Raw genomic sequence first — 27,793 nt, 5'->3', positions numbered from 1 at the left:
TTAAAATATAACGCATTTATAAAAATCATATATTTATAAAAATTAATTAATATAATAATACTAATGAATAATGTTTTGTATTCCGGTCAATAGATGGCGCTCTAGACTTGAAATACAGATGGTGCCCAAAATGGGGCAGGGCGTCGGTATAACTACATAACACTGGTGCTATTAGCTGCAGTTCCCGCGAAAATCTGTTACAGTCTTTCCTTGTTCTAGGATCTCTCGAATATTTCCACTATACCGATATCAACACTGACACCGATATCAACACTGACAGACTTTTAGTTGATATTTTTCCAACCAATGAGATCTTTTCATTTTGATTCCATAATAGGGTAAAAATTATTAAGAATACTTCCATAAGTAACAAAGTAATAATAAAAGTATGTCACTTACTATTCCCCCAATGCTCATTTTATAATAAAAGTCTGCATTAATAATTGCTATATAAATAAGAACGTTGTCAAGGACTGTAAAACTTCCTAGTAATAAGCTACTGACTAAATTTATTCCACTTATTTTCTTTTATGATGGATTAATTAAATAGAAAATTAATGTAAAATTAAATCTCATTAAAAAATAATGAATTACTGAATTAGATCTACTCATCACAAATTAGAATTTGATATCTAAACAAAGAGATATGATATTTTCAATTGTCAGTAAATAAGATATATTTGTTGTTTGGGGCATACTTGTACGCCTTAAGTTACTCGCGACTAGTGCTCGGATTTCGATTAATTTTTGTCCATGAATAAAATAAGCTCGGCGATATTTTAATAATATTTATTTAAATAACCAATAGTTGAATAAAAATTGTAAAATGTTTAAATAATCGAAAGTGAATAAGCCTATTATTTAAATAAAACAAACAATTATTTAAATAAATGCCACTTTTATTCAAAAAAATGCTTGGTTGCGTAAAAAACATAATTAAATAAGTTAAAATGATATTTTTTTATCAACGTTTTTTAAATAAATTGGAAAATTTGTGGATAATGAATAAACAATTCCTAACACTACTCGCGACACAACTAAAATATGATTTTTCAAGGTTACGCGTTTTGAAGAAATACCTGCACGTTAAAGGCCCCGCACCCAAAAATCAGGTAATTTCATAGACTGTTGCATCTGGAGCGACAGGAGCGAAAGAGATATAGAGAATCCATCCTGACAAAAAACTATCGTCGCGAACTACGCCAACTAGCGCTCCCACTTGTAGCGTGGCATGGTGTCCCCCTGTAATCATGGCCCCAGCGCGAGTATTAGATTTCATTCCTAGGGTCCTCTCCGAGAGATCCCTTAATAGAAAGAGTAGCGGGAGTGGCGCTCACCTCAGCGGGCACTACTTCACCACATTTCACCCTATCCCTCGTAGCTTACCCCTAACTGTTACATCACCATTAACGCTTCTATCAGACCTAGTTGCGACGAGTCGCGGAGTCACCTTTCTCTACGAAGTTGTTCAAACAAAGGCGGGAGTAGGTTTAGCTTAGTTACGTATAGCGGCCCCCTTCGCTGCAATTGCAAGGTGACGCTGGAAGTCGTTGATAGGAGTGGTTCCTTTAACCCCTCTACTTTTGGATACGCCGCTTCAGGGCTTTAAACTTTAAATCACTTGAAGCACGGAACAACCCTACACGGGAAAAGGGGGCACCGCACGAACGTGCGCGTTTAGGGGCGTGCACCCCATTCTGGTAGATATACTTTTTTTTTAGTTTTTGGAGTGCACGGGGTTTTTTTTGCGCTTGGCTTGGTTGAGTTTTGAAGGGTATCGGGGTACAAGAGGGGTCAAAATTTATCATCGCAAATATCTAGAGCTCTTTTTCAATATTCCACGTGTATACGGTGTAAGGATAAAGGTTTAGTGTCGTTCAAACTAAATATGGCGTCGTCGGTAGTTCCGCGGTATCCGGTTTTATTATTGTTGAGGTTAGCGTTGAATACGAGCAAAGATAATCTAGACTACGTACGATACGAGGTTTAATTTATTGGATTCGGAAGATAGCTAGCAGAGGTATTGGCGTTACTTTATTTGGAAATATTTTACACTAGATGATACTATCGTACATGAACCAAGCCTAGTTTTGGAAATAGTTTATATCTGCCCCAATACTAGTTTTGGGTGACGTAGGGTACGCGACGATTGTATTAATAGTTGTAGACTAAACTAATGTTTGTTTCAAAAGAAAACAGGGTATTTAAATACGGATCAGCTACCAAAGAGCGAGAAATGGCTTGTTTCAATAGAAAACAGAGTAATTAAATACGAAGTAACTACAAAAGAAACAGAAATTTCTTATTTCAATGAAAAACAGGGAATGTACATTCGGAGAAGCTACAAAGAGCCAAAGATGGCTGGTTTCATGGAAAACAAGGTAATTAATTACGAATCAACTACAAAAGAACCAGAAATTGCTAACCTAACCTAAACCTAACCTATCCTAACCTTAACCTAACCTGACCTAAACCTTACCTAACATAACCTAACTTAACAATGACAAATAGAAAACATTTTATAAGATAATAAGAAACTAAAATCTTAGTTTAGTCTACAACTATTAATACAATCGTCGCGTACCCTACGTCACCCAAAACTAGTATTGGGTTTGTGATTCCAACCCGATTCTCACATGACAGTTTCGATAGATAGTTTGAACCCGAAACAGACCGATAGACAGAAACTGAACAATTTCATAAATTAAGTTGCCTCACAGTTTTATACATCCATAAAAACTTGTAGGGAGCTGTTGGCTCGCCTGGCATGCTGGGGCTTGCCACCACCCTCCTACGCATTGTAACCCGGCCACCTGAATTAATGGCTTCAAAAGTCGATTGATGACTTAGGCCTATGGTGGTGACTTGGGCATTAGCTTAGCTGATTATTATTATTATTTAAGGTCAGATTGTGGGCAATTTAGTGTGACTTTCAAACACATCTCGTCCAAGTTTGAATAAAATTATTTGTAATATTCTACATTTTATTTAATAAATATTTTTACGCTTTTAACATTTTAATGAGGAAGATATTTACTCCGACTATACTAAAGATGGCGCTATACAACACTAGTAGGCTTTCCCCGTTTTTCTAGAATAACAGTGTTCGATGCACGCTCGGTGGTACGTTCCAATTAACACATGACACCAATCGTGCGTCACGCGCCGTTATAAAATGTAAACGATAAAGCTCCCTAATGTTACATGGCGCCATCTTTGTTTGAATAACATTTTTCTTTAATTTTAACATATTTATCAATGTTTAAGTTTTAAGTTTTAATATTTTAATTAAAGTAATTAAATCTCAAATAATTTAAACATTTGCAAAGATTATTTTTAATCAGTGCCTAGCTTTGATAATTTTTAAATATTTGGATTTAATTATTAAATAATTTCTAATGATATTTTTAATTATTGTTAAATAAGCCAGTAGATTCGATACGGTATAACTTAGCGAAGTTACATAACAACCACGCCAAAGCGGACTTATCAGTTTGAATAACTTTATTTTAGTATTTATAATTTTAATGAATATTATATTTCTAAGTTTTTAATATTTTATTGAGGAAGATTTATATTCTTACTACACTGAAGATGGCGCTACACAACACTATGTAGCTTACCCCGCTTCTATTTCATAACGGCGCGACACACGTTCCAAATCTAAATTTTTAATATTTTATTGAGGAAGATTTATATTCCGACTACACTGAAGATGGCGCTAAACAACACTAGGTAGCTTTCCCCGCTTCTATTTAATAACGGCGCGCGACGCACGCTCGATGGCACGTTCCAATTAACAGGTGACAGAGAGCGTATGGCAACGCCCCTTCGTGTTGCGTAGCGCCATCTTCATTGTAGTCGGAGATTAAATATCTTCGTCGTTGAAATCATTCAAAGGAAACAAGTAACTACCCGAGCAATTTTAATCAAAATTTCCCAATATAACCTGTACGAAGAAATATATAATCAAAGGTCTATATTTTTCTCAGAATAATAGTATCTATGGCGTACATAGCGCGTCACAGGGGAATGAAGATAAAAGATAAAACTCTAACAGACGAGTCGCAGAAATTGGAATTTGGGGCCAGGATTGTGAGTGAGCCGAGGAAATGAAAATTTCTGCAGCGATTCAAGTCTCTCTCTCTCTTTCAATGCAACCGAGCGTAATCAAACTTTTCATTTAAATTTTCCATCAATATCCATTTCAATCTATACCGCGATTCCCTCAAAAAGCCTCCTACCGTCACCACCAGAGAGCGCTGAATGCTCAGGTAGAAGGAAAAAATATTTATTATACCAGGATTCTCTTCTCCGTTCTTTAATCTAAACCATTCGATTTCGATTTTTTTTCTCCAATTTTTTTCTTTTCTTACTAAAATCCAATTTCAATTCTAAAAGGAATTTAAGTAAATAGAGAATTTTTTCCATTAAAATGTTTTTTTTTTGTTATAATAGGGGGGGAAGGGGGGTTAAAAAGCGAAGGATACGAAATTTTATTTATAATTTTTTCAAACAACTCAAATAAATTTAAATGGCGCCTTTTTTAAGATTTTGACTAATCCCATATTACAACGCCATCTTGCCGTTGAAATCGGTACTTAGTAGTGTTGTAAGTCAGAAAATGTTCCGCTTGGAAAATTTTCCGGAAAATGACCGAGGCCTTTTTTTCCGGAATATTTTCCGTATTTTTCCGAAAAAATTAAAAAAGTTTTCATTCCATAATTAGTCTAATATATTGTTTGCAAATTTAAATAAAGCGGCATTTTCACCTATTTTTTTCAAATCTTAAAGTAAAACTAAACCTCTAGACTAGTTTAAACTGATTAACAATGTAACACTGTTAATGTTTTGTAGTATTTTTACTGTTATTAGACATTTGATGATTAGGCCTATGCAAATATAACGAAGTCGTTTTTAATTTCATTAATCATCAACTACGCATATTGAACTTGCAAACCTCCTAAGCCTTAGACATTTGATATAAAAAGTTCAAACCATTAAAAACCCTTAAAAAGTAATTTATGTTTCAATTTTTTATTTATCCGAATACTTTCTGGAAATGTTTCTGCATTTTAATTTTCCGGAAAATTAACAACTCTAGTACTTAGTAAAAGAGTTGAAACAATAATTGCTTAATTTGTATAATAGCATGGCTAGAATACGATATTTTATTTCTAATTATTTCATTTTCTGGAATGACCAAATAACTCTCTTTCTTCAAAAAAGTTTATTAAAACTAAATGTTCAAGCTTTTCACATTTTGACTCCTCCCCCACTTCAGCGCCATCTTGCTGTGGCGATCAGTATTAAGAAACCCAAATTGTCGTTAGCACTAAAACCCGCTCCTAAGTCGAATAATTTCAGCGTGACTTGGCTAATCTGGGTTGGATATAAAGACTGGGTTATTTTATAAACCACGCCACCTAGCGTCAACGAAATAAAATTTAATGGAACTCCGCGACTACTACGAGGCCGTTATTCGAAAAGGTCAAGAAACGGAGCTCCATCTATCGGCTGGAAATAAATATAAATTCCCAATACATTTGTGTCCTCGGCCACCATGACAGGAGAAATACTCATTTCCTGATTCGAATCAAAGGAAAAAAGTCTCCCCTATCGTCCAAAGTCGGTTATATAACCGTTACCGAGCTATATTTATGCTTAAAAATCGCGTTCGCACTTTGCGATGGTGAAAATACAACTGTATATCAGATCCCTTAAAGAGACCTAGTTTTAATTGGCGTTTCTATGGCAAAATGTCGGAAAGCGCCAATGAAATAGGCTGATATTACGGGGTCGTACGTAAATATCGCCAGGCGCAAAAGCGACATTAAAAGAGATTCAGTGTGAACGAGATAGTCTCTGACCAGTTGTATAAGTATAAAGAAAATGAGAAAGAATTGTGGGTGGAGAAATAAGAGAAATCCGAAGGTGGTGGGCACTTGGAGGGTGGTGGGTGCGTGGAGGGTGGGGAGCCACCACCGCGGCCGGGAAGGAATAAAAATGGAGGGGGGCTTCGGAGAGCATGACACAAACTCCTGAAAATGTAACAGATCATTTCTTCGTGGTTTATACGTCTGCCTAGCGACTAGGATTAGTTGACTGCGCAGTTAAAGACGGGGTGATGGTAAAGTTTGCCCAGAATGGCTGGCGAAGGACTAACGACCGAGTAGCATTCTACGATTTTTATTTTTCATGTCCGTTTTTAGAGATATCCATATCTGGAGAATCAAAATATCTAGTAGGACTCGACGATAAAAAAAAGTAGAAAACTGTACTTTGGTACATGGAGATATTCGATAATAACTTGTAAGAACGCGGTGGAATTTGATACCGACTTTCATCCCAAAGAAATGAACATTTTGTTTTTACAACTATGCGGGCATTTTCTAGATTGGAGACTAGGAAATCGATATTCTTTTCTTTTGGTTTTGGCTAGTAATTTAATCATCGGATACTTTGATGTTGTGTTATTATTTCCGAAACTGTTAATTCAGTTTTATGTTTTGGGCAGAGCGAAATTTTTTAAAAACCGAATTGGTTTGAAACCCCTCAGGACTAGAGCTGTGCTTTTAGTGGTTTTAGGCATTCGAGTCGATTATCGAGAATGAATTTTTTTTAATCGAGTATTCGAGTCGAGTAATATTGAAGTCAAGTCGAGTAATAGAGTACTTGATGAAGAGGAAAATTTCTCTTAATTGAGTCGAGTAATATTGAAGTCGAGTCTAATCGAGTACTTGATGAAGAGGAAAATTTATCTTAATTGAGTCGAGTAATATTGAAGTCGAGTCGAGTAATCGAGTACTTGAAGAGGAAAATTTATCTTTATTGAGTCGAGTAATTCAGAAAAAACCTCGAGTAATATTTTTAACGAGTCGGGTTGTCGAGTGCTTGATAGGAGCTGGTTTTATTCAAGTAATTCGGAAATTAAATTTAAAATGAGTATAAACTAATTTTCAAGGCTGAAAAATATTCCTTTAATTTAAATGAACCACAGTTTCCACAACTTTATAGGTACCGATTATTGCCCCCCAAAAGTTGTAAAAACCTCTCTTTGAACTTTGAAGCAACGAGGATAGAAAAAACAAATACTCGACGAGTTTAAAGAGTGTGCTAGCTCTCAGCTTATTCGAGTAATCGGGTACCCGAAGATGAAATTTTTTGGTACTCCGTAATCGACGAGAATTCTGCAATTACTTATTCGAGGTCGAGTTCGAGTACTCGACCTCATAAAAGGACGAATACTCGCACAGCCCTACTCAGGACTGGATTCGATTTGACTGGACATACTGAGATTTCGAGGTAGAGCTTTTGACGGGTTTGCGCTCCAATACTGCTCTCGTGAATAGTGTGGGTTGGTGTACCCAAAGCGGGGGGAATTACTTTTAGTCTGTTTTAGGACCAAATGCGTTTATTCTTTAATCTAAATTAAACAATTCGCTTTATGCAACGATAGAGGAGCTCCGAACTGAACTTTTAAGAAGACCTAATTTGAATACAGAGTGTAGCCCCAATCCAAACTGCCCATGTAAAATAGCTTACGGTGTAGAATAATTAACACCACCGGAACAGTCCAATAGTTTGATTTCGGGTAGTTCCAGAGCAAACAAAGTATTTTTCTTCTATAGGCTTTTCAATTCGTTTGCTAGAGTGGTGTGTTTATTAAACTTTTAAAAATGAATTGAACAAACAACCGTTTGTTAAGTTTTTAGCCACTACTAGTCGTGCTAAAAATCTCAAATACACAAGAGACATATAGAACTTTTATATAATATATACAGGGTGTTTCAAAAGTTTGTACAAAAATATAAAGGTTCTATTTAGACTAGGAATTTAAACCATTTTCAACGGTACGTTGATTTTAATAGCTTTTTTTAAGGATTTAAAACTTAAATTAGCTTAGGTCTTTGAAAAGCGAATATTTGATGTTTCGGGTGTTTGGTATATTAGGGAACTTATGTGTACGTTATGTATTTTCGAAGCTAACTTGGTAGTGATGTCGAAGCATTCGCTAGTTTGCTTAACATCAATAATGGGCTATAGATAAATTATGTTTGAAGTTAGTTTATTTATTAAGTTCTATTATACAGGCTGTTTCAAAAGGTTATGCAAAAATTTTAAGGACTTGTAGGGGGTGAGTTGAGAAGTATGCCTGTTTTTTCCCATTTTTCCTACGATGAGTGAAAAGAGCGCCAGAGAGCTTCAAAGTGTGGCCTACTAGCCCCTGGAAGTAGACTGCAACAAGCGCAAACCCAGGAAAATGGGAAAAAACAGGCATACTTCTCAACTCACCCCCTACAAGTCCTTAAAATTTTTGCATAACCTTTTGAAATACCCTGTATAATAGAACTTAATAAATAAACTAACTTCAAACATAATTTATCTATAGCCCATTATTGATGTTAAGCAAACTAGCGAATGCTTCGACAACACTACCAAGTTAGCTTCGAAAATACATAACGTACACATAAGTTCCCTAATATACCAAACACCCGAAACATCAAATATTCGCTTTTCAAAGACCTAAGCTAATTTAAGTTTTAAATCCTTAAAAAAAGCTATTAAAATCAACGTACCGTTGAAAATGGTTTAAATTCCTAGTCTAAATAGACCCTTTATATTTACGTTAGTGGCTTTTCTCGCGATGGGAAAAAAGAAGCTCAAGATGAAGAAGAGGAGTGTGGGGGGAATATAACGTGGCGCCATCTACGCGTAAAAGCGCGTTCTAAGCGGAAAAATGCGAAGAAAAAAATCTTTCCGGGCCGGAGTCTTAAAGATTTTTACTCGAGGCGCTAGAAAACTATTTATCGTCTAAGTATAATGGACGTTTCCCATTTAGACATCGGACGTTAAGCTATCTCGCGCGAGGCGAAAAAATGATATTATATGGTAAAGCTCATAAAGACGGCTTGCCTAAAACTCGCATCCGCCATGGCGTCTTTTAAAGCGCCCGGATTCATACTTTCTTAAGCACCTTATAGATAGTGGCGCCCCCTACCGTAAGCCGCGTTGAAAATTCCTTATAGATTATGGCACGGTTCTCCTATCTCCGCGCTAAAGGTATGGATGGGAAAGGTAAGAAGCGCTTTTTTTAGCCCTAAAAATAGCCCTAGCGGCGACTTTTAAGGAACGGGGCGGTTAACGGATTTGGTCATATCCGTTTTCGAGGCTAAACTTCGAGGTTTTTAGCGGTATAGTTGTCGTGGGTTAGGTATAGTCAACGATTTCTGAAATTGCTTGGGCTTTATCAAAACGTTTATTCGAAAGATCGTTTCTTTGGAATGTATTTTCTATGGGCCGATTTAGGATTAAGATTTAGATTAAGATTTAGATTAAGATTTAGTTTGAGTATGTTAATTAACAAAGGATTTCTTTTATAACGATTCGTCTGGAAAACTTGTTCATTTCAACAAGTATATTGGATTCCTAACCGAACGAAATTTTGTGGAAATTGTGCCCTAACGTCGACGATATCTTGTGATTAAAATTTTATGTTAATTTTAAAAATTAACATAAACATTGCCAGTTTAAATTATACAAATTTAAAAATTCGGCAACATATAAAATAGCTTATTTTTGAAAATATACTTCATAAATGACTCGTAAAACAATTATTATGTAAATTCGAGTGATTTATCGCAATTCTTATGTAATTTCCAGTAATTTATCACGATTCTTATGTAATTTCCAGTAATTTATCACGATTCTTATGTAATTTCCAGTGATTTATCACAATTTTTATGTAATTTCCAGTAATTTATCACGATTCTTATGTAATTTCCAGTGATTTATCACAATTTTTATGTAATTTCCAGTGATTATCACAATTATGTAATTTCCAGTGATTTACCACAATTCTTATGTAATTTCCAGTAATTTATCATAATTATTATGTAATTTCTAGTGATTCATCACAATTATTATGTAATTTCCAGTGATTGATCATAATTATTATGTAATTTCTAGTGATTCATCAGTTATGTAATTTCCAGTGATTGATCAGTTATGTAATTTCTAGTGATTCATCACAGTTATGTAATTTCTAGTGATTCATCACAGTTATGTAATTTCTAGTGATTCATCACAGTTATGTAATTTCTAGTGATTCATCACAGTTATGTAATTTCTAGTGATTCATCACAGTTATGTAATTTCTAGTGATTCATCACAGTTATGTAATTTCTAGTGATTCATCACAGTTATGTAATTTCCATAAATGATTTCCAGTGATTTTAAACAAATTATTTCCAGTGATTTCCATAAATGATTTCCAGTGATTTTAATAAATGATTTCTAGTGACTTTCATAAATGATTTCCAGTGATTTTCTTAAGAGATATCCGATGACTTCCAACGATTTCCATTGAATTTCCGTAGTAATTTTCCATGATTACCTACAATCTATACCCTTATTATTTAAGTGACTATCCCAGCGATAAATGGCACATTCTTAAAAGCAACGGCATATAGACAAACCTGTATAAACGAAATTGAAAATGGTCAACGACTGCAAACCGCATTACAACGGCACCAAACAAAAGAGAAACAATTATTAATAAAGTCGCGATTCCGACCGACCCTTTACTCCCACCGTGACCTTTCTAATATTTTCGACCGTACAATAAATCAAAATAACAAGCGAAAATATCACGCTACAAGAAAGAACTAAAGTATCATAGTTTTATCTTCGCAACTTTTAAAACTACTACCCCCATCAAGCCATAAAAAAGGAGGATCTTGTTTCGGGGCGGCTTTACACAGAAAACTGGATATGAAATTTTGGCCCTTTTATTAAATTAAACTACATTCTTTTTTCCGACGTTGCTACGAGCCGAAGAAAGAAATTATACATAGCTCGGGTATATGTATCTGCAACTCCAAGAAAACGACAAAGGGGGTGTCACCCACCACCCAGTCTCCCCATCCCCCCCTGTTTCCCATCCACCGCGTTAGGACATCAGGATTTATATATAATATTATCTGGTATAAGGAATAGACCGTACCCATCCCGACACGTCTCTATTGCACTGTCAAGCGACTAGGGTTGGGAGTTGAGGGGCTTTGTGTCCATTACTACGCGGGGAGGGGGTGATGGCCGGTTCCTGGCATAAAATTTATACCCGTCATCTCCTAATACCATTATCTGCGCTTTAAAACTGTCTCCCTATTTTTATACACTTTTTTATATATATTTGGGTGGCTACGAAATTTCTTACAATACATAAGTCCGATGAGCCATGTTCTCTTTTTCCATACATAGGACATACAATTCAGTTTTGTTCGTATTAATATTTTTTCTTATTTAGGATCGATCGATTAATAACTTGGCGGCAATGTTTCTTTTCGTCTGTTCTCGGACTAAAAGTGTACTCTTTTTACCCTAAAACGTTTTATTCGCCTGTTTCGGGGATGAGAAATACTCCGGCCCATAAACTATTCGCTTGTTCCGGAGTATTAGGGCTACTCTTTTTACTCCTTCTTCTTTAACTATGTTGCTTTCCGTCAGTTCAGTCAGTTTGTCTTCTATCATTTCCAATGATTTTTTTCTCTCTGAATTTGGTTAATTATGTTTGAAAAAATTTCTGTTTCACTGAACTATACATTTGCTCGTTTCGGCGGTTTCACTAAAGATCGCACTGAGAGTAGCCTATAGATATACAAGAACTGGTTGGCCTAACCATTCCAAAAAACCGCTGAAATAGGAAAGTGTTTGGTATTAGTTTACTTCCATATTTAATTGAAAAAAATATTTTATTACTTCTAAAGGATCCTGGTTAAATTTGGCTGTAAGTACATATTTGAACCCTTCTGAACGTAGTTTTTTAGTCAAATCAATTGTGCTTTGAATAGTAATCTTGAAGCTTTCGCAAGTCTGTTTACTTAAGAAATACTTTTTCTTGTTCTTCGGTAGGTTATTTTGGTAAGACTCCCAATTTTCAAACCGCTTTAGATTTTCTTGGAGTCTCTGGAATTTTATAAATTTAGACTGCATGCTAATAAGTACCTCCAGTTTGATTTTTCCATTTTTGTTATTCCATATTGCTTCTTTAGGAAGTTTGGAATTTAACAAGTCAAATAAATTGTTCATGCGACGAGTGAAAGCGATGGTATGCGTGACATCCTCTAATCCTGGTACTTTTTGGTTTTGATAAAATTCCATTCCATCGGCAGTAGACTTACTGAAAAGCTGAAAATAATAATCATATAAATCTTTGCAATTACCAACAAAAACATCTTAAAACTACCTGAATTGCTAATGTGACAGACATCTTCTGAAAAGCATTTGGATTAACTTGACCAGCAGTGAGCTTAGGAACCACACGTAGGGAGTTTGCCATGTTGTTGTCTGCATCTAGAAGTTGGCAATAGTGAGCCATACATAACAATCCCTTCGTGAGTCTAGAAAACAACATTGATAATTAATTTAAAATTTTTGAAATACGCGCCAATTATAGTGTCATCCATGATTAACAGATGTCGTAACTGTCTCTATAAGAATTTGTTATTTTAACTTACAATGAAAACTTCACTAGCCAAAAGGTTATTCCTTTCACATTTAAACGCATGGGGAGGATCACAGAAGAAAAAATAGTCCTGCTTTCATCGCAAGGATGAGAGAAGCTATTCTTAATTTCACCATTTACTGTAGGCAATCCTAAAGTCTTCAATGCTGATCGGTTACTTGCAGCTCCATCAGCTACCACACCATCAACAATTACTCCTGCTTTATGTAGTTTTAAAATTGAATGGAGGATGAGTTGACTCAAAACTGCAGCTGGTGCAGCATTGAATCCAACCTCCCAGAAATGGTTGAAATAAAAAAACCAGAGCGTGGTTTCCATGAATATTTTCATGCTTTTCATATGTTACCTCACCATAATCAGCTTTACCAATAATCTTGCATTCATGTGGTCTGAAATCAATGTGTTGACTAGTTAGCATTTCATCAAATAACAGCATTCCTCTTCTTTCATTCCCTTCTAATGTTGAAAGTTTGTGGGATAAAGTTTCGAAAATGCTATCATCAAAACCAAACTTGGCGTCCAGATTTTTAATTTTGTGGTTGAGAGTTGACACAGATGGTAGAGGGAGATAGTTATTTGTTCGCAAAAAGTCATATACTGATGAAGATTTAATTTTAATTAGTAGACAATCTAAAATCCAATCAGTTGAGTATCTAAAACCCGTTGCAGACTTCACGCAACTATTGGAAATAGCTTCACTGATAACTAATTTTTGTTTCTCTGGTAGCAATTCCATCGTTTTGAAATTTTCTTCGAACTTATCTTTATTTGCTTGTAATTCTTTTATATTCTTCCTTAGTTTTTTAATAATTTTATTTTTGAGTAAGATATTACTTTTCAAGTTATAAAATCTAAGCTGGAAACGACAACTGTGTGGTTCTTTTAAAAATCCTGAAACATATAAGATATTTAAATTAAAATTTATAAACTTAAAAAATAAACTTTTATTACCTCTTTTTTGTCCTTTTTTGGGTTAACTTTTAGCCTTGCATGTTTGGTTAAGTTCTTTGTCTATTTTTAAATCAATATTTGGAAATTTGGTAGAGCTTTGCGATGTTACAAAATTTTCCTCTTTAAATGGGTTTTCTAAATCTTGTTCTTGTTGTTTTGATTTACAGCACATAACTTCTTGTAAAGGTTCTTCATTAGAAAAAACTCCATATTCAGATGTGAGTCTAGCTGTGTTTCTAATATAAAATGATCTTAACTGGTTACTGTCAGATATTGTATTATAACTAACTGGATCAAATCAGATATACGTCAAGTTTTTTTTTAAGTCTGGAGATTTCTGTGGTTTTGGAGAGTTTGTAATACTTTGTAAAGGCTGACTTCGAGGCTCTCTTTCTCTACATTCATTGGGAACTTAGGAAGCGGTATTGCATTTTTTTTTAAGTAGCCACCTTTCCCTTGGAGTTATTACAGTTTCACCATTAATTACATGAATGTTTTTCTTTATGATGTCCTCTTCATTGAAATGTTTTCGCATATTAAATATCTAGACTTTAAACCACTTTTCTCTTTAAATATATTTTGCCAATTTGCAAGCCTCATAAGATTTCTATGGCAAGCCTTTCCAAATCTTTTGGAGCTTAAAAAACATGTGGAACATGATATTTACAGTTTTCTTGGTCACCATATGTTCTATTAACTCTCGGATAGGTTGAAGTTGTGCAATTTAACACCCAGCATTTAGGCATTTCGTATTTTAAAACTAAACATATAAGATAAAAAAATAACTAATTTTTTACTTGACGTATTGTTTACGTTGATATTTATTTAATTGAACATTTTTAATAGCATGAAAAACCGCTGAAAACGAAAGCGTTGTGCTAAAAAAACATGTCTGCCTGACGACCTTGAACCTTCAGTTTATTTCAAAAGTCAATCACGCGATGGCTCTGATCTCAATACTCGCGCTATTGCAGGAAAGCTCGCCCTTTTTTACATGGGGTTTTTCAAACGGAGTCGGCCAACCAGTCTATTAGAAACCTTGATATTACTTCATATTTCTTTTAACCAATCGGATTTTTTTCGCGTGAACGCGCCGATCGTTGCAATATTTCAAATCTCTTTATCTACTTTCTATTTATGAAAAAAATGTCGCAAATTATCACACTAATGGTCTTAATTAGTGTCGCAATTACCAAAAGTAAGAACTAAAGAATAACTATTGTGTGTTCGGGCTCTGTTGAATTATTTTTAAAAAAAACTTAAAACTTTCATGACTGACAATATCCCCTCGATTTATTGACTATTAATGTTAACCGAATGGTCCCCGTGGGCTGTATGGCTTTTCGCCCTAGCCCTTCCCAAACTCTAGAGAGAAAAAAAAATTAAGCACTCATGATTGATTAGCAATATTTTCAACATTTAGTTGGGGCTCAAAGTTTTTGCCCGGAAGAACAAATTGTGACTATGGGCAAGTCTGGGAAAATCTTCTGCAACATTCCGTACTTGCAAGGACATCGTACTTGGGTGTTGCGCCGATTCAAATACGACAATCGACCTCCCACCGGACCCGAGGAATATAAAGTCGAACCAGACGAAGTACTTATCAAAAAGGTGGACAAGTACCATATTGGGGCGTCGCTTTTCTTCGAAATAACTCATCCAGTAACGGGCGAAACCATCTTCAACAAGATAATCAGAATTACCGTATATTGTAAGCATGGGTAAATTTTACTTTATGGGAATTAGTGTAGTGGAACACGTGACGAGCGACAAAGTTCGCCTATTTCAAAGTTAGGTTGGGTTGGGTTGGGTTCGGTTAGATTATGTTGGGTTGGTTAAGGTTACGTTGGGTTAGGTTAGGCTGCGTTGGGTAAGGTTAAGTTAGTTTAGGTTAGGTTAAGTTGGTTAAATTTTGGTAGGGTTAGGTTAGATTAGATTAGGTTAGGTTAGATTAGATTAGTTTAGGTAACTTTAGGTTAGCTGAGGTTATGTTAGATTAGTTAAGATGACGTTCGGTAAGGATAGGTTAAGTTGGGTTAGGAGAAGGTACGTATTACCCATTCCCATAAAGTAAAATTAAGCCGTAAGCATTAAAGGGATAAATAATATATACTTGAGGGCAATGGTAAATGAATCTTACAGCCGTTCCCGAAATCTGGGCGTCAACGTCAATCTCGGATCTGGACGTGAGTGACACGGTGGCTTGCACCGCTTACGGGATACCAACACCAACCATCAAATGGGTTCATAATGTAAGAGTTCGTTCATAAACCACTATATATTGGAGAAGGAAAGGTGTTTCTGGATCGAAAATGTTCTGAGCCCGAGTTCGGGAAGGATAATTTTATTTTGCTCAGACATCGTCTAGTGTGGCCATCACTTAGAGGAAATTTAAAGTAGCAATGCTATTTTTATCGTATTTAACCTTGACCATTTGATGTCTTTAAAATCTTATGTCGAATTAAAAAGATTACTTCCCTTAGCATCTAGCACTTACCCTGTCCCGGGCTAAGCCTACAGGGCCCTAAGCTTGAGAGTAATTTGGGGCCCCACAAACATAACGAAAACTATATTACTCTTACAATTAGTAAAATATACATGACATTTATTTTTTCATAATATTATTAATAATAATATTCATTCCAGCGCTATAAATTTACAAGGAAAATTCGACAACAAGCTTGTTCTTTGACAAATTCTTAGTCGGTCAATTGCTTTATTTTAACGCTTTTGGTCTTTGGAAACTTTATGAAGTCGAAAATAATAATCAGCTAGGCTAATACCCAAGGCACTACCTTAGGCCTAAGTCATCAAGCGACTTTTAGAGCCATTAATCCAGGTGGCCGGGTTACGCGAGCCAACTGCGCCCCTTCCAGACTGAGGCCCTAAGCGGCAGCTTACTTAGCGTGTTCGGTAATCCGGCACTGGGTCCCTACCGTACCACCTGCGCTCCAAGACCATCTCTTCTCCAAGACTATATGGTGTCCGTTAAAAATGTTCTATCCGTTTATCAGTTGAACATGCTCAGCGGCATTGTCTTCAACGAAACCATCAGACACTTTGACATCTTTTCTTCGTCATTGATTCGCGTTAAAGAAAGTGGAGCTGGTAATTATCAATGCGTAGCTACGAACGAAATTGGGTCGGCCTTGGACAACGTCTACGTTCTTTCCAGCAACAAGGATCAAATCCAAAATGGCAGCCGTAAGTTGACGTTTATTGAAACTTGGTGCTTGCTCGTAGCTAGGAGCAACAAACACAGCGCCCCACACAAGGAGAACGCAACCCGTCAAAAGTTGTGCATTTTCTCGCGTACATTTCTCATTGGTTAGACGTTTTAGCGCCTGCTGCCGTCGGGAGGGGAAAATTCGGAAATTGTCTTCCCACGCCCGTTAAACGTTCAGTGTAAAGGCTCGGCCCAGTGGCGTAACTAGGAACTCCGAGGCCCCCCGCGTAAAACGACTTGCGGCCCTTTTAAATAGCACAGATTTTAATCATAATCGTTTGGGGGCCCCGTAGTTCTCGGGGGCCCCTCCGCGCTATTTACGCCACTGGCTCGGCCAATGAAATTTGTACACAACACTGCATTAGCGTGTTTAAAGGCTAGCTGCGTTCTCCTTGTGTTTGTTGCTCCTAGCTCGTAGCGTCATAGCATATGTAATTTCAATGAGACTTTGTTTCACACGAAACATGCAATAACGGGACCCAAAAATGCAAAAATTCTTATCATCCCTGCGCTATTGAAAAAGTTACCATGGAAACGAAATCACGTGATCGCGAGGCACGAGCTAAACTATAAAATATTCACCATCCTGGGGTACGTTCAGAAACAGTCAACGGAAAAAACCCGATGGATTTATATTTTCCACCGATGAGCTTTTTCGTCATAATTACGTCGTAAGTTGCTGAACGCTTTTATTCAGTTATCGGTGTTTTTTTAAAATGCCGTAGCTTTTATAGTAGTTTTACGTCAGAAATGACGTCAGTCATCGGAAAAACCGATCGGTGACTTCGGTGTCTCACCGATGACTATCGTGACGTCAATACCCGAAATTAAAATGCCGTTCAGTAAAACACCGGTGTCAGCGGTGACTCAGCGAACTCACCGGTGAGCGTTTCTGAACGCAGCCCATGTCTTTAAAATCCACTTCACTAACTTCAGTAAATCTGATGACGTGTTTTTCGTTACGAAGTTATAAGTGACGTTATTTACGTCATATCCGGTGAACAAGATTTAATTAATGAAAATGCTTTAATTGCATACTTATGAGTGATTATGTTACGTATGGTCACAGGTATACGTCGTAGCATTAGCTTATCATAAAGACTTCATAAGTAAAGGTCTAGCATAGAGCCCTATGTTTACGGCATTGTCCATGCGAGAAGAAAATTAACGTACGTCGATAGGGCAGTAGCGCCTTCTAAGTTTTCAAAATTTCTACATCTAAAATATTCTCTTACTTGGTAGAGCAGCCACGCTCGGGTTGGTAAATGCCACACAAAACGCGTCTAAATCCTAAATTTGAAACACAACTCTTGTTTCTAATAGCCAGTTTTAGGTTCTGAGGAATCATTTTGCAAAGATAGGAGTTAATTTTAAGTTTTAAACGATAAAATTGTGAATAAGCCTTGGCTACGGTGCTAAGGGCTCGTGGCGAAGATTTCTAACGCGTGGTTCTAAGTTTAAAAACATTCGAGCACGTCTTGCGAGTATTCATAAGGCATTTCGTGAAATTTATTTAATTAATTCGTAGTTGAGGACGTAGTCACTAGGAGGTGCATATTTTGAATACCTACCTCTTAATAACGGGTATGTGATCGTCAAAAATTTGGCCTAGACCTTTGCTTATGGGTACCTTCGATAGGCTTATGTCAATAGCTAAGCCCCTCCTTAAAACAGCCGCTACAACATTATCCTGTTTGGCAAATAATCGCGCGACCACCATTGGCGTCTTAATGTCATGGCCGACATAAAATTGTTACCATAGCAACGAAACTATACCCAACTGAAATATAATTAATATTCTACCCTACTATAACCTAGAATACGAGTTGTTTTATGGTATCAGTGACGTTTCTGTCGTCGACGTCACCGATTCTTCCGTCACCTTCGAGATAATCCTGAAAAACTTCACAGACACGACCCACATCTACTACTTATACTCGGTACTCGGTACTATGATAGCGGAGTATCGCGGTGGTACCTTAGAAACTCGTAAGTATCAGTACTTCGAAAATTTCCACGATTAAAGTAGTTTATATGGCTAATTCGCTGTGATCTATAGAACCAGCTCAAAAGTACACTTTGAGTGAATTTCCCAAAGGCTCTAGTCTCTCCATACATTTCGGCACTGCTATATCGGACCAATTTGGTTTGTTATCCACCAAAGGCTTAAGAATAGACTTATTGCCACCGACTCCAGAAATATCCCTAAGACTGGTCACTCACGAGTTTATCTGGATTCAGTGGACGGACTCTTCTACGAGAGTTGATTATTACGAAATCAAACAGATGAACGTAATCAATGGACATATATTTAAACAGCTTTTTGACCAAGGACACTTCAACTACTTTAGTAGTCCTACATGCGGTAGTAGCGTTGGGAACGGTAACCAAAAGAATGGTGGTTCGATTCCACCGCGAGGCCGTTGAAGAGGTCGACTGTCCTTGATCAAAAAGCTAATCAAATTATTAAAATCTTTCCTACTTCTAAATAAATAATTTTTCAATAATATCCACCGATTTCAACCACTTCTCATTATTAATTTCATGACCTTGAAAGTTGAAACAGGATGGCCTCAACCTACAAACAGCAACCACGGTCCCTGACACCGTCGAAATCAGACTGGCACACGGCCCGGATAACAACTTCAAGTTGTACAGACAACGAGAAGATAGGACCTACACCCAAATTAAAATCAGAGCACACAATGACGCTGGCTATAGCGAATGGAATCAACTAATGCTGGCACCTCAATAATTTTTGATAATCATTGTATAAACTTTATTTTTTTAAATATTTTTTGACGCTGTGTAAAATAACACTTATTTTGTAATTAATTGGTATATTAAATATTTCTCGAATAAACAGGATTTATCCATACAAAGAGCCTCATTAAGACACAAAGCTCCCAAAATAGCCCCAACTAGTACCAAAGCCAGATCATCACTCCCAATATTCAGGCAGCCATCCCCTTCGAGACACAATTTATGATCTTGACCACATCCGGTCAGCCAAACATATATAGATTCCTCACGGTATCCTTTTTGCTAATATAATCCAATTATCGCTAAGCCTTAGCGGGCGCAAAATAGAACGGGGAAAATTCCGTCCTAACCTCGCACTTGGTCAACGACCAAACGTACGTAAACTTCACCTATTCGTTACACCTTCAGGAAGACTATCCACCTATATCGGGAATTAACTCCCTGGATAAGGAAGACGGGATAAAAGTGCGAACTAGTCTTCGTTATACGCTTAAGAAAGCCCCTTCTACCCCCCCCCCCTCCCCAAATCCGTCGTTAAGGCTGCCTCCATTTTTTTGTAAATGGTCCTTTTGTGAGGCGCAAAAACTTTCGGGAGGGCGTATGCCCACCCGCCCCGGTGCCCTTCGTACTTTTTTGTATGACGGATGATCAATAATTGTCCCAGGATGGAGGAGAAAATTTTTGCGTCTCCCCCCGCTGGACCCCTTGGAGCATCATTTCTCAGGGTTGCCTTCTAAAAATGGAAGGTATAAGGGGGGGGCTAACTCATTCCCTTAACGCGAAAAGGCCGGAGGGGGGCTGGCAACGTCGAGATGAATCCAAAGTCGAAGCCACAGTGATAAATACGAACCCGAGTCTCCGCCCAATTGCAATCCCAGATTCTCTCTCGCCTAGCCTTAATGTTCGATTGAAGCGCGCGCTACGGGCCTGGAGGGGCCTGCAGGGGTCTGTAGGGTGCCGCGGAAGGACAGAGGACTGAAGATTGCCAGAAGAAAGAGAGGGAGAGTAGGGGATTCCATTTTCACGCGGACTAACTGACCAGCGAGCGCCTTTCAGAGCCTTTGGGCGGTTAAGATTCGAGAAAGAATGTATATCAGGACTGATGGGTCCGGTTTGGCGAGGGGTTTTTTTTTTGTACTCCGCTAAGTTGTACCGTATCGAAGCTACTAGGTGGTTTCTTTTCGCTTGTTCCGGGATTTCGGAGTAAGAAGAGTAAGGCTATGACGTCATTTTACTCCGATTTTGTGGTGGCGAATAGTTCGAGTAGGAGTAAAAATGTTTTTTTCAAAATGCCTGCCTGTGGCCTTTTCAGCAGATAAATTCTGGCTAGCAGACGACAAAATCCGATTTACTCTTTTACAACTACTTTTCAGCACCTTGGAGTAAAAAGAGTAGCCCTAATACTCCGGAACCAGTAATAGTTTATTGGCCGGAGTAATTCTCATCCCCGGAACAGGCGAATAGTTTATGGGCCGGAGTAATTCTCATCCCCGGAACAGGCGAATAGTTTATGGGCCGGAGTAATTCTCATCCCCGGAACAGGCGAATAGTTTATGGGCCGGAGTAATTCTCATCCCCGGAACAGGCGAATAGTTTATGGGCCGGAGTAATTCTCATCCCCGGAACAGGTGAAAATAAATCACCTACTGTATTTTGCTATCGGAGTAAAATAGCGAGAATATTATTAATAATAATTAAAAATATCATCGCAAAATATTTAATAATTAAATCAAAATATTTAAAAGTTACGAAAACTGGTCACTTAATAAAAATAGTCTTTGGAAATGTTTAAATTGTTTGAGATTTACTTTAATTAAAATATTAAAAATTAATAAAAATGTTAAAATTAAATATTTTTTATATTAAAACAAACGTAACATTATGAAGCTTTATAGTTTTTAATAACGACATGTGACGCACACTCGGTGTCATATGTTAAAAACGTAAAAATAAAACATTAAAAACTGAATACTCAAATATTAATCAAATTGTTAAAAGCTCAATAATAAAATATAAATTAAAATGTTAAAAACTTAATAATAAAATATAAATTAAAATGCTAAAAACATAAAAATCCAATATTAATTAAAATGCTAAAAACTTAATAATAAAATATAAATTAAAATGCTAAAAACATAAAAATCCAATATTAATTAAAATGCTAAAAACATAAAAATCCAATATTAATTAAAATGTTAAAAACTTAATAATAAACTATAAATTAAAATGCTAAAAAGTTAATAATAAAGTATAAATTAAAATGCTAAAAAGTTAATAATAAAGTATAAATTAAAATGCTAAAAAGTTAATAATAAAGTATAAATTAAAATGCTAAAAAGTTAATAATAAAGTATAAATTAAAATGCTAAAAAGTTAATAATAAAGTATAAATTAAAATGCTAAAAAGTTAATGATAAATTATAAATTAAAATGCTAAAAACTTTTAAAAAAAATATGAAATATTACAAAATAGTTATTCAAACTTCAACCAAATGTGTTTACAGACCCTCTGTAAGGTCACGCTAAATTGACCGCAATAAATCCCAGACAAAAAATCGATTCCAAACATCAAACCCAAACCTGGTTGATCCAAACCAAACTCTTCGTCCCCTTTAAGTTGAAATTTATACACCACGGTAAATTCTCGAGTCAATTTAATTTTCATACGTTGCCCATTCACTGTGACTCTTACCAAAATAGCACCGTAGCAACCGTACTGGCATGTTTTTCACAAATCCCAGAAATATAGGCATAGAAGACGTTAGAGGCTGCGCGTGGAACCAACAAGATCGCCTTGTCGCACGCGGGGTTGTTAATGACTAGGGACCCAAAGACGTTCGGTCATTTGTCACCTCTACTTCTAAATGCAGCGACCGCAAAGAGGCCTCCCTGCCCCCCGTGTCCCTCAGCCGTCCCTAGCCCTTAAAACCCCGCGCGCCAGTTTAAGCGAAGAAAGGGCTATATAAGGAATACAATGTTCTGGTCGGACTAAGATAGGGAGATTCGCTCCTGGCCAGCGAGAGAGAATATATGGATATAAAAGCCAGCGAGAAAATGACCAAAAAAAGTTAATGCCCCTTTTAAATGAATACCGGTAACGGGGGAAAATAGCCCAAAATGGAAAATAGCCTTTACACGAATGGACGGTGTGGAAAACGTTGGGCGGGGGAAGATACAATTTATGTTTTCCAGCCCGTTCTAACCTATTTTTATGATAAATAACCCGCGTCGCTTTGCCAGCAAGGCGTTTAATATTTGAGGGTTTTTCGGTCTGTGTCCCACTACGGTAAACAATAGGGCTTATACGGATTTTGACATTTAGGGATTTTGTTTCGCTGCCTGGTGCGAAAGTGTTTAGCCCTCTGTTAAATGGTTTATGTAGAACGACTAACGCCTATTTAAAAATAGGTACAAAAAATATGTTTAGTATAAGTGCCTCAGATCCATATCTATAATTGCCTTTTTAAGTTGCGTATTTTTATTCGATTATCTTTTAGAACATGACGTATTTTCTACATAACTCCACACAACTGTCAAGGATTATAATATACAACTTAATCCACGGTCACACGAAAATTAAAACCCACTAACTAACTAGTTAAATACATAATTGAGCTGTCGTCTGATCAAAACAAGTAGAGAACTAAACTCAGTTCGGCTGCGCTGGTTAAGTTGGAAGCAACACGCAGACTTTTCGGTGGGTAGTTATCAAGGATAAAGTATTTTGTGACTATATTTTTGCGATAAACCAGGGTACATGAAGTGATTGGACGATACTACAACCATGATAAAAGTCTCATTGGATTGCAGTCTATGCTTTAATACATAAACGTCGTGTATACTGCTTTATTAAAAAATTCAAGCACGCAATAAAGATTAGTACTAGTTGCTATGTAAGGTCCGTGTGAACTACTTCGAATAAACTAGCAACGAAACCATTTTCAATAGTTGGTTTTTAACTCAGTATTGAACTGATTTAGTCCGTTGTGTGCCCGTGGCTTTAGATTGGTTGAGGGTACAAGTTGGAAAACATACGGTCAGCAATAAGAAGTGTCATACTTATGGTTTGTTACGTAATTATATCAGTAATTGTTTCAACTAACTGAGTTATGGAACATGATTATAAACTTGTGGTTTACCTAGGAGTTAAAAATTTAAAAATATATTCACTGATTTTAATAATACGAAACTGAATGTATTATTTGGTAATGCCAAATCCGTTATCAGTTCCGTAACCACTTTAGTTACATGCATCAGATTTAGCGCCCGGTGTACCGGTAAGATTGAAACCACACCACCGGAGGTCCATCATCAAATGCCCTACGCCAGCGTCCACACACCCGGACAGGTGACAAAACCAGCATGGGTAACAGAACCCTACTACTGATGGTCGCACATTCGACGCAAGCCGCTCAACCCAGCAGAAGGTGCAGCAATGGGCCAACCAACTCGCCACTTCGCACACAGCAGTGGGATAGAGAGCGGATGCTCTGGCAACGCCAGCCAACACCCTGCCTATAGGAAGGTAGAGAGCCAAGCCCTTTGGAAAGAGCGCCTAAAGGGGAACGGCGGGCACACGGCAGACCGTATAACCCGGCACAGCTGGCACCGGATATCCCGGTGGAACCCCAAAAGGCCGGGAGATGGGCGCCGTGCCCTCATACGAAGGCCCGCAGCCCCACAGCAGGCAACTCAATCCGCCGAGAGGGCCAGTTTGCCCTGCCCCTCTCCGTTAGCCTGGGCGGAAGCCCAGTTACCAGCCCACACCGGACCGAAGCCGGAGGTGGAGATAGGACCATTTGGACGGAGCTAACATCTTCCAGTGCGCCACCGCCCTTATGGGTTACAAGAGCCGGACCCCGACTCCCCGGTAAAGCCACCAGTTATTGCACACTCCGACCCCTCGTGGGCCACCACTTTAGTTACAGTTAAATCCACAGGCTTATACACCGGTTAAGATGAATGATCAGCCTCTTCATTTAGTTTAATCAGTTAATAGGTTCTTGGTTAAAAACTTTTAATTTCCCGAAGATATTCCAATTTTAATTTTTTATATTTTAATGATTTACTGAAATGTGAAGACGAAAAAACTATGCAGCTAATTTATTTCCCAAAGATATTCCAATTTCGATTATTTACATCATAAGTTTATAATATTGTTTCATAAGTTTGTCACTTTGGGGAATATTTTACTGAGAGCTAGTAACGGAGTGACGTCATCACAAGAAGAAAATCCCCCCCTAGTGAGGCCCTGTCAAAGGCTACATGTGATGCAAAACGGCGACGAAGCCCGTAATGCAGTCTGTCTTGTGATTCTGAATAGGTCCCAGTAAAACTTTTGTATGAGAAGAATAGGAAGTGTCACACTTAGGTATCAATATTATATACTTATGTTTATATATTACTGGTTTAATGATTTATATTTTTCTGGTTTACTGATTTATATTTTTCTGGTTTACGGATTTATATTTTTCTGGTTTACTGATTTATATTTTACTGGTGTACTGATTTATATTTTACTGGTTTACTGATTTATATTTTACTGGTTTACTGATTCATATTTGACTGGTTTACTGATTTATATTTTACTGGTTTACTAATTTATATTTTACTGGTTTACTGATTTATATTTTACTGGTTTATTGCTTTAAATTTTACTGGTTTACTGATTCATATTTTACTGGTTTACTGATTTATATTTACTGGTTTACTGATTTTAATTTTACTGGTTTACTGATTTATATTTTACTGGTTAACTGATTTATATTTTACTGGTTAACTGATTTATATTTTACTGGTTTATTGATTTATATTTTACTGGTTTACTGATTTATATTTTACTGGTTGACTGATTTATATTTTACAGGTTTACTGATTTATATTTTACTGGTTTACTGATTTATATTTTACTGGTTTACTGATTTATATTTTACTGGTTGACTGATTTATATTTTACTCGTTTACTGATCTATATTTTACTGGTTTACTAATTTATATTTTACTGGTTTATTGATTTATATTTTACTGGTTAACTGATTTATATTTTACTGGTTGACTGATTTATATTTTACTCGTTTACTGATCTATATTTTACTGGTTTACTAATTTATATTTTACTGGTTTATTGATTTATATTTTACTGGTTAACTGATTTATATTTTACTGGTTGACTGATTTATATTTTACTGGTTTATTGATTTATATTTTACTGGTTAACTGATTTATATTTTACTGGTTTATTGATTTATATTTTACTGGTTAACTGATTTATATTTTACTGGTTGACTGATTTATATTTTACTCGTTTACTGATCTATATTTTACTGGTTTACTAATTTATATTTTACTGGTTTATTGATTTATATTTTACTGGTTAACTGATTTATATTTTACTGGTTGACTGATTTATATTTTACTGGTTTATTGATTTATATTTTACTGGTTAACTGATTTATATTTTACTGGTTTATTGATTTATATTTTACTGGTTTACTGATTTATATTTTACTGGTTGATTGATTTATATTTTACTGGTTTACTGATTTATATTTTACTGGTTTGCTGATTTATTTTTTACTGGTTTACTGAAATTTTAAACGAAACAGCTAACTATATGCAGCGTTCTTTTCATTCTCTTTAAGTCGGCCTGTCGGCTACTAAACAGGGCAGGGTGCAAAGAGGGCCACTATCGGGTAAATGGCAGATTTATTAAGCACGGCTCAGCACGGTTCTCTCTATGAAATGAATGTGCCAAACTCCCGATTCAGGAGAAGACAAGGGCACGAGGAAGGGACAGCCGGATAGGTATAAATCATGAGTTAAAGAGAACGCGGCATAAAAGGAAAGACACAGCCATTATCTAGGGTCTATCTCTTCGGATCAAGAGCACCCTGCTCGCGCGCCATCTTCCGGGACGCCTAGCTCCGACACTCGCTCCAAACTCCAAAATCTTCGGTCTTTGTCATTTCCAAATCTCCTACTTAAAAAAAATCGTCCGTGGAGGGACCCAGAAAATTTATCCATCTGTTTTTTTGGGAGCTTTCTCTCTCTATAAATTGTATCCTATATTTGGTTCCATTTGAGAACGCGAGGGGGCGCGCATAATCTGTATCGTTCAACGGCGGCCATTTTCTTTCTCCCGCTCCAACGTTCAATTCGACTGATGACTTTTTCGGTCTCGGCCCCCTCGCCTACTGATAAACAGGGAGGGCCAATTGCGGATAGTCCCTCATACGGACACTATTACATATCCCCCCTCCCCTCCCCTCCCCCCTTCAAACTGAAATTCACTCTTTGGAGTGTTTGTTGGTCGACTTGAAAATTGGCGAGTGATGGACTACCGATTTTTGATCCAGTATCTGTAGTGTAAAAATTTATTTTTGTAAATACGTTTCAAAGGATGATTTGAAAAACCATATCAAATCTTGTTTGAACTAGGGTTCTAAATATCAAATTTATTAAAACAATGATTTAAATCAAGTAAATCTTTTCAAAAATCATAAATTTCAATCAAGTAATTATTTTCAAAAATCATTAATTTAAATCAAGTAAATCTTTTCAAAAATCTTTAATTTAAATCAAGTAATTCTTTTCAAAAATCATTAATTGAAATCAAGTAATTATTTTCAAAAATCATTAATACAAGAATTAAAATTACAAAAAATTAGGTTCCCAATTAATTTCAATACAAAGTAAATCTGAATAAATTAAAATATTAAATCGTAATTAAATTTAATTAAGATTACAATTATTTTAGTTTGAATAACCGATAAATTTAACCATCAATTAGAAGGAAAAATAGACAATAATTCGATTTAAAAGAAAGATATTTAAATTGATTTGATTTTCTTATTAATTCATAAATTACTCATGTCGTTGGTGATACTGAACAAAATCGGTTTAATAGATGATTAGGTTTCATTCTTATTGTATCGTAATCCCACCATTAGCTTAAAACAACAAATATTATTCCCGTATTAAATATGGTAATAACCAAAATTAAACCCAAGCCACCGATAAAGGGACCCAAAACCATTTGAAAAAATCGTCATTAATTTCGGGTAGCTTCTCCCCCCAAACCCTTTGAATAGAGGAGCCCTTTTGTATTTGGAAACATCTGCGGAATCTCTAATTGGGGGGAAGGGTTGCAAATCTGTGTTTCGGTTTTTTTATAGCAAAATAACCCCCGATTTAATTTTTAAAATAAAATTGTGCAACAGGACTCCCGAAAAATGGAATAATATTGTAGACCAAACTAAAAAAGCATTAGCTCCCACGAAAACGGAAGATAATTTATACCAAAGATAGTATGTGCTCGCCGTCTAACT

At 36.4% G+C, this 27,793-nt stretch overlaps 1 protein-coding gene and 1 long non-coding RNA gene across 3 annotated transcripts in view; one reads left to right on the top strand and one right to left on the bottom strand.

The window, feature by feature from the left end:
* The window catches only part of LOC149951915 (uncharacterized), a 125,707-nt gene that overhangs the window by 48,032 nt on the left and 49,882 nt on the right, over nt 1–27,793 (bottom strand). The window lies entirely within an intron of this gene.
* On the top strand, nt 14,560–19,555 carry LOC149951916 (uncharacterized). Of its 2 annotated transcripts, none has more exons than XM_090170151.1 (7): nt 14,560–14,675; nt 14,901–15,188; nt 15,620–15,729; nt 16,492–16,681; nt 18,522–18,692; nt 18,763–18,995; nt 19,270–19,555. In XM_090170151.1, exons 1-7 carry the CDS (start codon nt 14,615–14,617, stop codon nt 19,456–19,458), a joined length of 1,242 nt encoding a protein of 413 aa, XP_090026277.1. In that variant the 5' UTR covers nt 14,560–14,614; the 3' UTR covers nt 19,459–19,555. The 2 variants fall into 2 exon arrangements, with proteins under 2 accessions (XP_090026277.1, XP_090026276.1); XM_090170150.1 differs by having other exon boundaries at nt 19,261–19,555.

This window comes from Leiobunum rupestre, chromosome 3, assembly GCF_980474605.1.
Source record: "Leiobunum rupestre chromosome 3, qqLeiRupe1.1.hap1, whole genome shotgun sequence".
In the NCBI taxonomy this organism is placed as follows: domain Eukaryota; kingdom Metazoa; phylum Arthropoda; class Arachnida; order Opiliones; family Sclerosomatidae; genus Leiobunum; species Leiobunum rupestre.
The sequence above is the reverse complement of the archived record's forward strand: the minus strand, read 5'-3'. Positions and strand labels throughout refer to the sequence as shown.

Bases quoted from the DNA above. Each gene is read 5' to 3' on its own strand.
- LOC149951916 (XM_090170150.1), top strand. From the start codon at position 14,615: ATGAAAAAAATGTCGCAAATTATCACACTAATGGTCTTAATTAGTGTC. The intron at 14,676-14,900 runs GTAAGAACTAAA...TTCAACATTTAG, and splicing joins TAGTGTCGCAATTACCAAAA to TTGGGGCTCAAAGTTTTTGC. The intron at 15,730-16,491 runs GTAAGAGTTCGT...TCCGTTTATCAG, and splicing joins CCATCAAATGGGTTCATAAT to TTGAACATGCTCAGCGGCAT.